The 14,610-nt window shown below is 39.2% G+C and overlaps 1 protein-coding gene across 30 annotated transcripts in view; it reads left to right on the top strand.

Moving 5' to 3' along the window:
- Positions 1-14,610, top strand: part of LOC131434615 (protein muscleblind) — a 961,748-nt gene that overhangs the window by 889,951 nt on the left and 57,187 nt on the right. For 24 of the 30 annotated variants that reach the window (XR_009230364.1, XR_009230367.1, XR_009230365.1 and 21 more), the window contains 2 exons: positions 5,370-5,675; positions 7,204-7,389. The exons of 1 other annotated variant lie outside the window; for it this stretch is intronic. Coding sequence is in view for 23 of the 29 variants with exons in the window: in XM_058601504.1 (XP_058457487.1) it covers positions 5,370-5,675; positions 7,204-7,389 (492 nt within the window). In the remaining 6 variants the exon portion in view is untranslated. The remainder of the gene's footprint in view (positions 1-5,369; positions 5,676-7,203; positions 7,390-14,610) is intronic. 5 more of the 30 variants (XR_009230369.1, XM_058601520.1, XM_058601525.1 and 2 more) reach the window with 1 other exon arrangement.

The raw sequence follows: 14,610 nt of genomic DNA, 5'->3' as shown, positions 1-14,610 counted from the left end.
ATACTTCATTATAACAAAATACAAAAGAAAACATATGGTTTTTCGAGAATGTTAGAGCCTACGTGCTCCCTTGAGTAATAAATTGTTTCGTTCAATTTTATAGACAATAAACTTTAAACGCGTTTTTCTCGAAAGCAGGTTTTGAAAGTCCGTGTCCATCGTCATTCAAAAACTACTGTCCCATTTTTTTTCAAATTTTGCACACACTTCTTACATGTAAAATACCAGACTCCAACGTTTTTCTTTTCGTTGTTTGTTACTCTGGAGATGTATTACAGCTAAAAAATGGCGATTTTTTCGTGAAAAATCTTTAAACAACCACCATAAAATTCAAAAAAAAAATTCAAAAAATCAAACACAAACGTTGGGGTCTAAAAAACATCTACTCTATCTATCCAGCTGAGGTTCAGTGGACACCGCAAATCATGATTTCTAAGAAGCGTCCTCAAAAATACTTCTTCACCGGCCTATTTCTCAATATTTTTCATGGACTCAATAGCCATATCACGTGGTTAAACCAAGTAGTTAGGCGAAGTTATTTTCATGTATTTCATTAGATGGTATTCTAAGTTTATATTCGAATATATTCAATAGTTTTCGATGGTTATTAAAATATTATTCTAACATCACCAAAAATGTCATAAATAGTTGTAATTTGGTCTTCGGTTCAATGAGAAATTACTTTGTAGAACATAGCTTGTAGGGAATGCCGATCCTATGTAATTTATCATCAATGAGCCGCGGTACGTTGCAAAATATGATCGATCGGAAACTACACCTCTGAGAAACAATATCAAAAACCGAAACCTCCATTTACGAACGAAACAGAGGTTCGTAAATAGAGGTAGTTTGTAAAAAAAGTGTACGTTATTTTTAATTCACTTCGTAAAAAATTTTCTGTAATGAATGCGGAAACCCCCAATCATATGGCGGGTTTGATAAGTAGATGTCGGAAAGCGATGTACGAAGTAGTTCTGAACTTCAAGATGGCGACTTTCGGTTTATTCTTCAAGAACCCAAATTTTAAATTGGGTATTTTCGGAACGGATTTGATGAATAGGTGCTGAAAATCTGGAAGCGATTACAAATATGTCGTTATCAGAGTAACAGTACTTTTTTAGATTTTATCACGTACACTAAAAAACTGATAAGATTTGTGTAACACTGGAAATATTTCCAAAACATAGTCATTGACTTGAAGCAAACGATTTATGTTTGAGGTTGCTTTTAAATATAAGATTAAGACTTTCAGTTGTTCAATAAAATATTAAAATGATGCAATACGACTATAACAATACAAAATCATAATGCAAGGCACTCGAACTAGCTTTTCAGATGTCTACTTATTAGGGTTGAATACTAATAAACCGGAAGTCGCCATTTTGGATTTCCAAAATACCTCAAATACCATTTTCCGGAATGTACTATTCAAACCCGTTCCAAATGAGCTGGAAAGCTCTTCCATTGTATGCAAAAGCCTCTGTTTACGAAGTAGGTTCGTAAAACAAGTTTACGTTATTTGGGATTTGGTTCGTAAACAGAGTTACGTAAAACGAGGTAACGTGAAAAACTGTTTGTAAAAGAAGGTTTGGGTGTACAATTTTTGATGTGGAACACATCTTTATTTTCCATATAGGGGTGCAAATCAGAAACTCAAGAAAAACTACACGTAGAAATGTGGTCAGGTTTTAACACTTACAGCTCAGTCTATTTTGTATCAATTATTAATATTATTTCATCATTTGATAGGGAATATTTCTAAGTTTCGATTTGAATGTATCAAGCCACGTATTTTCAATTATATATGATTGAAATTTTGATTAGTAGCGAGCAGTGTCCTATTTGGCTGCTAAAAATCTTTGGCATACCGGATTTCCCTGCCATAGACGACGGTTTTGAAGGAGTAAGCGATGTATCAAAGAGAGAGCATCGCTCTGGTTGGTCAGTCGATGCAAAAGCGAAGCTGTTGGAAGCACGCGAATCTATAAATAGAAGCAAAATTACGGCTAACGTTTCAGTCCTACGCGTAGCATGCTAGAGGTATGTTGTTGCTAGACAGCAAGACAAAAACGTGCCATAAAACGATTTGAAGCTTTAATTTATAAGCTCTGATCTTGTGTCATGCAAGCTCGGAATTCCATGTTATGTCGTTTTCCCATGAGAAATTGACAACTACCCCTGGATAAATTTTGAGTGCTTAATATTAATTTCTAATTTATATTAGATGAACTCGATTGATAATGAGAAAAAGTTTATCGCTTCAACCGAAATCGCAGAATGGTAGAGAAACTTAACGCTAAAAAAACTGCTTGCATGAAAAACTTGAACACAAGCTTGGCGAAGAGAAGCTTAATTATCGAAATCGCAAGTATATACAAAGATATAATTGCATACATTTGGGATATTGGTGTAATTTCGTCGGCTATAAAACAAATGCAAATCAAGACGAATGATGTTCGGTGTTGGTTCGGATTGATTGAACTTTTTGATTGTAGATCATTAGAAATTTTGGTTGCCTTGTTCCACATCAATGGCTCGAACAACCCCATGGGGCTGATCCTTGTAGTTTTATTAAAATCTTCTCTTTTTTATTACGGTTTACATCAATGTTTGTTCAAATGTTGTCAATTTGTGAAGTGGTTCGAATTTTCTTACGATTTTTCAACATGATAAAATGAAGTATATTTTATAATCCCTAATCCCTGTGAAGGTGGTATTTTGCTTCTGTTTTAATATCTATTTTTCCAATTTGATAAAAAAAAAGATTTTCGCGTAAGTTATCGGTCTGAATCTTCATGTGCTTCACTTTCCCTTACTAATTGTACAAATTTTAATTTCTGCAGAAAAACATTTCTACAGAGTAAGCTCTCAAAACAGCAAGAACGTTTGATTTTATTCAAGCTCTCTTTCATCCAAATGTAGGTGTGTGTAGTTAAATGAAAGGTATAATAATAAAATAAGTTGTGTGTGGGTTCAACTTTCTGTTTTAATTTCAAACATAATGCTCATGGAATCATAATTGACGAATTATTTCTCGAATTGAAAACCATTCGTTTTTAAATAACAGTTGGTACGATTTTGCTTCGCCTAAAACTACATTCGTTGGAATAAAACGATTTGAATTGAGTTTGATGATTATGAATTTCATGGAAAAAGATCATATTTATTACATTGAAGTATCAGGAATCAGGAATCAGAACAAATTGGCTCAAATGGCACGTTCCCCTTGATATTTGGAGATTTGTGCCTTGCCATCAATTTGTTTTTAGCATCATTTTCCCGATATATAAGAGGGAAGGATTGAAAGGAAATGGTAAGGGTTGGACTAGGAGGATGGGAAAAATTGACGACACAAAAACACATAAAAGCAGAAGTAAATTCTGCACCCCTAAGGGATGCTGAACAATCTGCTGAGGATCACATTTAGTGGAAGCAGAAGGAAATTCTGAACCTCTACGAGGTCCCGAACAGTCTGCTGTTAATAAAACCTCCAACCCCCGAGAGGATTTAGAGATCTTACAAAAGCGACACCATTCTGCACTCCCGGAAGAATGCAGAACGACTCGCAGTATGTACGAGCAGAAGTAAATTCGGTACCCAGGATGCCAAACAATCTGCTAAACCCTATTTAAGGTGAATACAGAAGGGATTCATTCACTCCAGGAAGAACGATGAATCCTTCTGACTATAGCTCCTTACCACATTGGGTGAGAAACGAAAGAATATCCTTCAATTTTAGCTCCGCATACACAGACTCAACCATGTATGGAGAACCAAAAACCCGGATACGTAGCTGCGTCAATGCGGGACAGTTACATATCAGATGATATGAAGTACCATAATCTCATTCACACAAATCACACGAATAATACTCAGCACGTTGAATAGTAGCCATGTGATAATTGAGTTTGCAATGTCCAGTCAGAGCTCTGACCAGAATACTTCAATGATACTTGGAGAAATGCAGTAGACACTTTGACATTTTCAGATTTAAATCTGGTAGAAATGCTTTTGTCTGAGCGCAAGCTTGCAAGCTGCGCCAGTAGCCGGCATGTTTGGATGCAGCCCAAGAACGTATCTTGTGCTTTATTCAACTAGTTGAAAGTGGTAAAGCTGGTTCAGGACCAACGAAATCATTCGTTGCACCAGCTCTAGCCAACTCATCAGCCCATTCATTTCCAGTAATACCAGAATGGCCGGGTACCCATATGAAGTAAACAGCATTTGAAATGCTGAGGTCTTCAATTTGAGTTCGACATGCGATCACTAGATTCGACCGTGAGTCATTCGAACTGAGTGCTTTTAAGGCTGCCTGACTGTCGGAACAAAAATAAATACGTTTACCACAGATCCTCTGCTGAAGTGCCGATTGTACTCCACACAGAATTGCGTAGATTTCTGCTTGAAACACAGTACAGTATCTACCAAGTGAATGAGACTGCTCCAGCCTATTTCACGACAGTAGATACCAGCACCAGCACGACCATTCAACAGAGAACCGTCCGTAAAACAAACTATGTGTTCATCAAGTTGTCGTTCCAGACAACCAGACAATCATTCCTAACGTTTGATTTTATTCAAGCTCTCTTTCATCCAAATGTAGGTGTGTGTAGTTAAATGAAAGGTATAATAATAAAATAAGTTGTGTGTGGGTTCAACTTTCTGTTTTAATTTCAAACATAATGCTCATGGAATCATAATTGACGAATTATTTCTCGAATTGAAAACCATTCGTTGGAATAAAACGATTTGAATTGAGTTTGATGATTATGAATTTCATGGAAAAAGATCATATTTATTACATTGAAGTAAGTAATAGGATTCGATTTAAGTTCCAGTAAAACATCAATGTTAGATTCATTTGGATCTTCTGAATTTACTATTGTTCCGTCACAGAACTGAAATTCATAACCGGATTAATAAATTTCTGCCGTTTTAATTCTCATTGTTTGTTATTTGTATAAGCAATTTATAATTCTGAATTACATTTTTTAAACTCTAAAGTAAGACGATAAGCTAGTAAATTTTTCAAGAATGAAGCATTTTGTCCCATCAATCTGCGTACATCCTACTCTACAGTCGCATATTAAAACTGATACTCATTAGTTTACATATATCTATCAGCAAACCAAGCTTGTTTTCAGATATTAGTTGTATCCGCTTGATCGGTGTTTCACCTGAGTTCACGTTTCCCACAGTTCCCCCACACATCATACCAGAAATTTATTAGTAACTAACGAAACCAACGATCGCAAAAAGCTAAATCCACCTTCTTCCTTTCTCATCCTTAACTAACAAAAAAAAAACAAACCGTACTCAAACCGCGAACTCATTGACCTTTCCATCAACGGATGTGTCCGGCGGCCCAGAACGGTACCACGGCGACGGCAGTTCCGACCGCGGGGGTACCTCCGGCTGCAGCGGCCGCGGCACTCGGATTTACGATCGCGTGGGGAGCACACCATCCGCCCTATACGACGTATGTCGTAAGTCACAGCAACGGAAACAATTGTGTCCCGGCGGCCATTATGAACGGTAGTACCGCCCACACGGTCGCGGTGACCTCCACCACCACCAACAATAACAACAACAGTAACACCTGCACCACCACCCCCAGCCACAATAACAACAACCACATCGGCACCAATAACAATAGTCAAGGTGGCGCTTGCAAAGTAATTACTTCAAAGTATTCCAACATTTAATTTTTCTACATGCGAAAAAAATTTCCACTATTAGTATTTGTCTGATTTTTGTAAGTGTTGCTCTATTTTGCTGCCTGCAAGTTTTTGATTTTTGCTCAAATAGACTTTTTTGAACACTGATAAATACACATACAGATTTTGAATTCAAACCTATCTATCTTGCCTGTCTTTGATGCTCGAAGTTAACTTGGATGTTTATGCGAGGAAGTTTCGAGTCAAGTCGATTGACTACTCCAAACGAACAGACAACAGTCCAGTCATACTCACACAAATACAACCCACCACCCACCGGTCACTCAAGCTTCTCGTGCGAATGAAATGTCTATAGTATTTATATGCTTAAGCCTTTAACTAAATAAAACCAATCACAATCGGACCACCAGCATCCGGATTGTGGTAGACTGGAGGAAAGAAACTGCAAACTGCACGTGATGTTTGATCGCGCCTTAGAGGCACTGATGTTCTTGCTTTCGTTTTGAAGCTTTGAAAATCGAAGCTGCTTTGCGTAATCTACTCCAGCTAGTGTTCCCGCGTGGGTGTTCTGCATTAGCCTGCAAAGGCGGCTATATCCGTTTTATCAAGGCGCTGAATCGTTGTTATCTGCGTTTTCTCGTTTTATGTTAGGGGTAGCTGCTATTTCCGCCGCTTCCGTTCAGGGTTAGGCAAACAATCCTCAATTCGTAGCATGATTCGTGATTTACAGTGTAGTTTGTCGATTGTTTGCCTGACCAGAGTACTGGTAGAGAGTCCCTTACTCCACAGTTCTGGCGCGTGTTTGCTTTGATCTCAAAGTGCTTCCGAATAGAAACTCCATGCAGAATCGATCAGCAAAGCGCTGCCTATGCATCGCGGGTGCATTTCTTTTTTGTTTTGTTTTTCTATACATCAAGCCTGTGATTTTCTCTTTCTTTCGTTAAGTTTCCATGACCGCATTGCGAAACAGTTTAAGTTTTGTCCATTATGTTTGTCGTCGTGTGCCTACAGCCCTGCTTCTTTGTTTTCATCTTTCGTTCTAATTACCCAGCCGATGTCGAACAATGGTGGTGGTGTGAAAGATTCTCTCTACAAAAAGTATTAGCTATCAGCTAGAGAAAAACTTTCATACTATTGTATGTTCGGACATTTATTTTCTACGATGCCCGCGAACGACTGCCTAACGTAATTGCATTTTTTAGTTAATGTTAAACCGCAATTTCCCACTAAGCCAAAAAAATATAGGAGAGTCAGCTTGAGCCTGTGCTCGTACTGAAAAGTCGCCCTCGCCAGCGATTCCTGCCAACCGCAGGGTAATGTCGCTGCTGCTGCTGTTGCTGCTGCGCCGGAAAGAGCTCGTCCTTCTTCCACTCCCCAGCAACGGCAGCAAGAACGAGAGAAGTAGTTGTAAACGTGCCCATTTTGAGCCATGATCACCGCCAAAAATACGCTGCATATAATAATCGTATGTTTCTTTTTTTCCTTTTCTTTTTTCCCCCTTTTCCTTTTCTTTCAACCGACACAGGCAACCAATCCTTACCTAACTGGAATGCCAGCCAGCACGTACAGCCCGTACTTCCCACCCGGTCATCTGATGCCGACCCTGCTAGGGCCTGCGGATCCGTCCGGCGTGTCCCAGCTGGGACCAGTTGTGCAGCAAACCGTCGTTCCGGCACAACAGCAAAAGATCCCTCGCTCGGATAGGCTCGAGGTAAGCTTGTCACAGTCCACGTAATCCTCTTTTTAAAATGCCAATAGTTTTATCCCTCTATATTTTCTTTTCTAAAAAAAAACTACAACAACAAAATTTATCCTTTCATTCTATACATATGTATTGATCGAATGCTTTAACTGTATAAATTAAGCAAAAGAGACATGTTGTTTTGGTCTCTTTCTCTACTTTTCTGCACCTCACTTACTTGTTTGATTCAGTACCGTTTACTATTACATATTTAAGTGTACATTTGACTGAAAAATTACCAATATGCTACTTTAATTTTTTTGTATATGAATTCTCTGGCTGTGTTTAGATTTAACTATTGTTTAACATTTTTAGAGTAAGAACCGCCTAATACTTCAACAATCGTTTGTATGAGAAACTTTCGAAACGGAGACAGTTGTTTATTGCATGATCATTAGATCCTTTCGATGCTTAAGTGTACTGTAATCATCAAACCTATTTCTGACAAACGAAAAGTTCCGACATTCGAGCAGCATATCCAGTCCTCTGTAGCCGCACGACCTGGGCTGTATGGACTAGAGTTTGTCATCACAGGTTGCCAATCTACCGAACTTTGCGAGATGGCGAGTGAGACTCTTTGTTTACAGGCCTCAATCACTAAATAACACCTTGAACTCGGACCAAGATTCCCCTGATACCACATTTCGGAATTACTTCAGGAGAGGCCCACTATGATCGTATGATCGCATCTACTCAGACAGTCCCTGGTGAAAATAACTCCTTCGAAACCAATCGTGTCTCAATCCTAACTTGGTTTCTCTGGGGCGATGAACCAGCTTTCGTTGGATTTAATCTTTCAGTGATTCATAAGTATCGCGTATGGTTCCAATTACTCTGATATCCTCGTTCTATAAGAGGATTCCTGGAAACGTAAGCTCCCTCGTAAACATCCGTTTCTTACCTCTCACTTTAGGAACCATGTTCCGCTGTGTGTGATCATTTGTAAACTCTTTACACATTGCAGTCACGGGTTTATGCGCTAGAATCACTAGCAGCCGAAGTAGTCAGCTGATGATTCGCACCTTCACTATCGTTGCCATGAAATGTCGACAGAAACACTGTGACCCAGGATCTACGCGCTGACGCATTACCTGGACAATGTTCTCCAGCGTGGTATCCCTGCCACATGGATTCAGTAGTCTGCTTTGTTGTGTGAAGAAGCGGAGACATACGAACAGATCATGCCTGACGTTCCGATCGGCTCTTGACAAATGGGCCAGACCGGAGAGGCCGTACGACCCAATCTATTAAGATGGATGATCGGTGTGGATCGATGAATTCACTTGCTTTTCTTGGAAATATCTCAATCCCATTGTGATCTAGCTAGAAATGCAACTCCGGATGTTTCTCTCTCCACACCTGTCGTAACACTATGGTGCGGAACTAGGAACTGAATATTCGGAAGCACATTACCCTATGCATGCTCTGTATATTGTATTCCACGCTAAGCATTGTGGTCCAAACCGGTAAACGCAACCTGAGCTTACTTGAATCCACTTTCGAGCTGTTTGTCATCATTCTCGGAAGCACCGCAATCGCGTTTACAGGTGTTTGCAATGTGGCTGCTGAAGTTGACTTTGTAGTCGATCACCACCCCGAGCTGCTTCAGTGATGTCTTGAGTGTGGTGATTGTTGGCTATGATCATTTCCGTCTTATGGTGCGCGAACTACAAAATCTTGCTCCGAATCCAAGTGAATCGAGTTTGACTCGCTCAGTTCAACCTCTTCGATGGACACGTCAAATACCGGCATTGTGACGTCGTCTTCCTTCTACAAGTACAAGTACTACAATCCGTACTCTGCCATAGATAGTTCGCAACACTTTCCGTTCTGAAATATCCAATGCACGATGATCATCTACGAACATTTCCCACGATTCGAGTCCGTAGAGAACCACCGATCCTTTTAGAGTTTGGGAGATAGTTGACTTCGTGTGACGCTGAAGTTTGCTCTATCGAAGCGCCTTGCAAAATCCAAAGTAAGAACGATTTCCTATCTAGATACGATATCTAGATAGATCTCTGAATTTCTCCGTTGGTGTCATTATCGGTAGTCAGCAGTGAACCCAAGCACTTGTAAATTAGTCATTAGTGATGGCTTTGTCTTATGGACATCGACACATTGATTTCTAGTCCAATCCACCAAGTATCCGTTTTTTGTCCGATGTACGTTTCCTCCATCTTCTCGAAGTTAAGCGTCGTAATTTCAGTGTCATCGGTGAAACCAAGTGACAGATACGAAGGCCATCAAATCAAAGGGATTAGAGTTTAGCCCTGATTATCGAACAACGCATTAAAGTTGTAATATTGACGCGACTTGCAGCTAAAACCTTAGATTTTCATCCGACTAGCTAATACAATAATATTATATATCGATCGATCTAGCCTTCAAGAGCACACTTCCTTGCGCTAATCATTCACTTGTATTTGCGCAGTCAACCTTAGTCCGATCTGCAACCCCGCGAATAGTCGATAATTGATTTCTGACTCAAGATGCGGATGACCATAAGGCCAAAACTCACGATTAACCATCGAAAGGCTTTACGAATAGGTATCGAAATACCGACGTTCGAAGAAATTCATTAACGCAAAGGTGGCGACGTTGATATCCTAGTCCATCGGCGACGTCAAAATCCTAGTCCATCGGAATATATAATTGTTCCCCATGATCGGAGGGGCAATATATGGCCAAGCGTTGTCGACAACCCAGCTCATTTTCATGCTCGATGTAAGTTTGTTAACGACACATCCAGCTTGTTTCCCGCATCTAGAACGGAGAGAATTTTGATCCATTTGTACAAGCTGGTAACATTTTTAATGTTGTTGTGGCCTCCGGTTTTATATCTCTCCTCAATCCAGTCTTCCTGGTGACAGTTGATTTGACCATATTCAATCATTTCTTCAGCTTGGTCTGCGAGTAGTTCGGATTTTCGCGATGCTGAGCAAAATTTTGAGTCGTTAATTGTTGTGCTTCCATGCGATTTCGACAACTGAAGATAAAAATCTTTTAAAGGTCTACCGCCTTTTTAATGCGCAAAGCAAAACATGCGTCAAGTTTAATTTGACGTATCAAAAGCAAATATTTAAGCCAAGGTCTGCGTCGTCATTTGATTTGAACCAAGTAGTCTCTGTAGTAGTAGTTTGGGACGCATGAATTTTAATATTTACCCGTTTCCAGTAAAATTTCTTTTGAAACGGTGATGAATAATGAAAAATACACCTGATGATGTCTTTGAAATTTAATTAAGAATATTCTGCGAAATTTTCAGAATGATTCATTGAGTTTACCGCTCGAGTTGTATTTTTTCTGAAAGAACTGCTGAAAATTGAAACGCTTGGAATGGCATACACCTGTTTGTTCATATCTCGACATTTAAGGCTTATATCATAATTCTACCGCGAACACAAACAGTTTCAATACGTCCGCCATTTTATCCACTTTAGTTTCCTGGTAGCGTTCAAAAAAAGGAGAGAGAGAAATATAATCGACTCAACAAGGTTGCCAAACACACAAACGCAAAGGGAATTGGGGGAGCCCCGTGGTCGAATTAATATCTATACTGCCCTATTCACTGTCCTCAGGCCTTAAGGTATTAGCATTACTAAAATCGTATGTGAAGAACGTTTCCTATTTATCGTCAATCCACTACGCTTAGTATCAACCATTTGTCAGTGGTATGCTTCCACCATCTCTCTCATAAAGATTCGAGTGAATTCCTGAGATGCGAACCCATCGTTTCAATTTGTTACTATGTCAAACGTGAGGTTTACTGATAACCGAATATTTATCCTTGATTCAAAAATTCAAATAGTATTTATCGTTTAAAAAATATTTCAGCCTTTTTCTATGGATATTTTCTATGTCAATTAGTTTATGCAAAGTTAGTTTCATCCTCATTAATTTCCGACTTTTACAAATCTAAGTCATATCATTAGCATAGATAAGCACACGCCACGCAGACAACCCGTTTCGAAAGTTTCTCAAACAATAGCAATTAAACAAACCAATTTCGCGCTGTATATAATTTAGTTAAGTAATCTAGAAACTATGTACAGTATTTATTTACCCACCAAGCTAAGACCGAAAAGCATAATGGAATGACTGAGCAGTATTACTATAATTATTAATAATATGAAATTAGTCGCCAAGCAAGCAGCCGAACAATTACAAACTCAGTGTCTTGTGTTGCATCCGTATGATCAATTCTGACTCTGTTTCAATACTTAACCGAAAGAGGGAGAATCAGTCAGCACGGTGCAGGACCACAGAATTCCGTGTTCCGCTTTGCTGATTGACCGATCCCACCGAAATGTTCGCTTCAGCGCACGTCCGTTAGTTACTTAATTGTTTATATGTTCTACTCGATCAGCTCTCTGAATGTATGTATAAAGCAATCGTTTCAGTTAGTTATTTGTTTATGCTCAATTTAATGAATCTCGTATACATGCCAAACTGATATGTGTTTCAAGTGTGTAAGAAGGAACCGTACTTTAGACAAGTTTATTGAATTCCGATCAAAACCGATACAGCTATAAATCGCAGGCTCCATTTCGCGCGTTTTATTTGCAGAATGCAATCAAAGTCGAATTATGGGTTGGAACATATTTTTTTCACGCCGCCTCGCTCACACTATAATTGTAACATCAAACCACATCACATCGGATGCCAGTCTTCTTCAGCAACCAGCTGGAAAATCGCAAACAGCCAGCAACAAACAGTCCTGCCTGTCTGTGCCAGTGAATGAGAAGTGCAATTTGTTACCTTAATGTGACCCGCATTTTACGCCTATTCAAACCAACATGTACCCACCCGCGTCAGTGCTCATTCCCCCACTGGGTGCGTGGGTGCGTGTGTGAGCCCTGCCAGAGCATGTCGTTTATCACAATATTTCACGCCGTATGTGCAAATTTGTTTGAATGCACTACCTCCCGATGATGTTGAGCATGTGACTTTTTTGATGACTTTTTCCCTGCCTGCTCTCCCTGTTCGTTCCTGTTTGTGAACAACCGTTGCTGCATTCACTCACTCTTACACTGTTGCAGACCGCCCGAGTCAGCCATAGGAGATGCTATTCAGGTTGCTCGAAACTCGCAATCATGTTGGTCGATGTGGAAAGAATGGGGGGGAGGGAGGATGGCACGGGAAAATGCAGAGTACATTTTTCCGAGTATCAAGCACCATGCCCGTTTATGCGCAGCCAGATCCGGAAAATTGCCACTGTCAGCAGATGAAAAATATAGCAACTTTCGTTGATAAATTGATCGTAAAGTTCAATTGCACGAGAGTGCATCAATTAAGCATGCTTCAAATATGGCGAATGGCAAGAGCGGATTGTTTTCGGATGGTAGAACTTAGACGATTGGAAGCGGAATGCGAGAATCGGTGCAAATCAGTTCGAGATTTCTATGGGAAACCAATTTCCGGCAGCTTTTCAGCTGGAAATCAAAATCGCCAACGAAAGGAATGCTAATTGCTTCGATTGTTCGAATGCCAGTTAAGCTTCCTCAGCTGATAAGAATGAAATTTTATAGTGTATTTGAAATGTCGTAACGGGGTTATAAACGAGCCACGATCAGGAAGGTTTCTTAGTGTCATTGGAAACTAGTCATGCAATAATTCTTTAGGCTAAGCGTCGCCAGCAGAACGCCACAAAAATACATAAAAATTCTGCTACCAATTCTCATCCTTGGGTATAGTATCAAATTAAAATCTTCAGAAATATTTGCCTCGAGCAAGCAATGATGGCTGTTTCAGCAAAGGTTCAAATTGCTCCTGGCACGAGGATTGGCACGCACTTCTTTATCCACTCGAATAAGAACTCAAAATAAGCATCACTCAACAATCTGTAAACTTTTTCAATATAAAAATTGATTGAACATTTTAAATTCTTATGGAAACATTGAAGTTTGTTATTTTCATTTCCTTGTCTAGTAACTATGCTAACAACAATTACTCGTATTTTGAGCCCTATTATTCTGGCCCAATTCTAGCGTCCCTCGTTTGTTCCGACACAAGTAATTATTTATCTCAATCATTGAACTCCATTCGACTTTGAAGAATCATCATCAAATAATTAGGTTACGAAGTATGAAAACAAATGCAATTTAGCTGAAACAACACTTGAAACACGTTAAGTTTGTGCAAATATTTACAAATCTCCTATATTTCTTGTTACATAAAAATTCAGGATTGCAACTAAGTATTAATGAAACTACATGCCTGGTATTCGTTTACTTACCTCGTTTATTTGAATATTTTATAACAACACAACACACAAATTGGTGCCACATATTTAGTTCGAGTTAGTCGAAACAAATAATCAATTGTTCACAATAGATTGTGATAATTAACATTATTTCCTGAATCGAAAAGGCTTCAAATACCAAAAAAAATGAATCAATTAGGATAGCGAAGACACCATCCCCGTGATTAGCTAATTTCGCGATAGACAAGACTATGTGTTGCGAGAAAACTAATTCCGCTAGTTGTTAGTAGCAAACTTTATTAAAAGTGTAAAATTGAGTTGTTTAACCTAAATTAATCACTAGGTTAGTGAATGCACCAATAGATTTAGAATGTAGCTTATTTATTTTTCTTTTTTGTTGTTCCGGATTTAAAATCTCTCAACCATTTCTGTAGGAAACCAAACCAAGTTCATGCCACTTTAGAACTCTCCATGTGTTCTATGGTTAGACTAGAGTTTCGAACCATGTACTTCAAATCAAAACCAGAACAGCTCGTCCGTCCTGCCATTCAAACTCTGCCACACTGAACACTATCACATACGTTTTAACAGTTATGATTCCCCGTACAATGACCCCCTGTCTCTTTGTTTTCATTTACCCTCTTTCTGCACCACTTATCAGTACTGCCCACCATTTGTTATTGATGATCACCACTCCCGAACCAAAAAAAAAAAGAAAAGAACAGAAAAACTGGTACCAACAGTCCCGACAGGCACATCGGATGCCCCGTTGATGTCTAAAATACGACAGTTAAACACAGCTGCATGGTTCCACTTGTCAATCGAAGTGCGGAAACCGCCTACTATCTACATAAAAAACGCCATAGCAACCGCGATTTCCAAAATGTTTCCCACGAGCAACGCGACTGTCTTACAAAAAAAAACAATCAAAGAAAGATTCGATCAAAATTCAGCACTGTTGCAAAACTTTTTTGCGTGCGCTTACA

The sequence above is a fragment of the Malaya genurostris genome, chromosome 3, assembly GCF_030247185.1.
Source record: "Malaya genurostris strain Urasoe2022 chromosome 3, Malgen_1.1, whole genome shotgun sequence".
In the NCBI taxonomy this organism is placed as follows: Eukaryota; Metazoa; Arthropoda; class Insecta; order Diptera; family Culicidae; genus Malaya; species Malaya genurostris.
The sequence above is the reverse complement of the archived record's forward strand: the minus strand, read 5'-3'. Positions and strand labels throughout refer to the sequence as shown.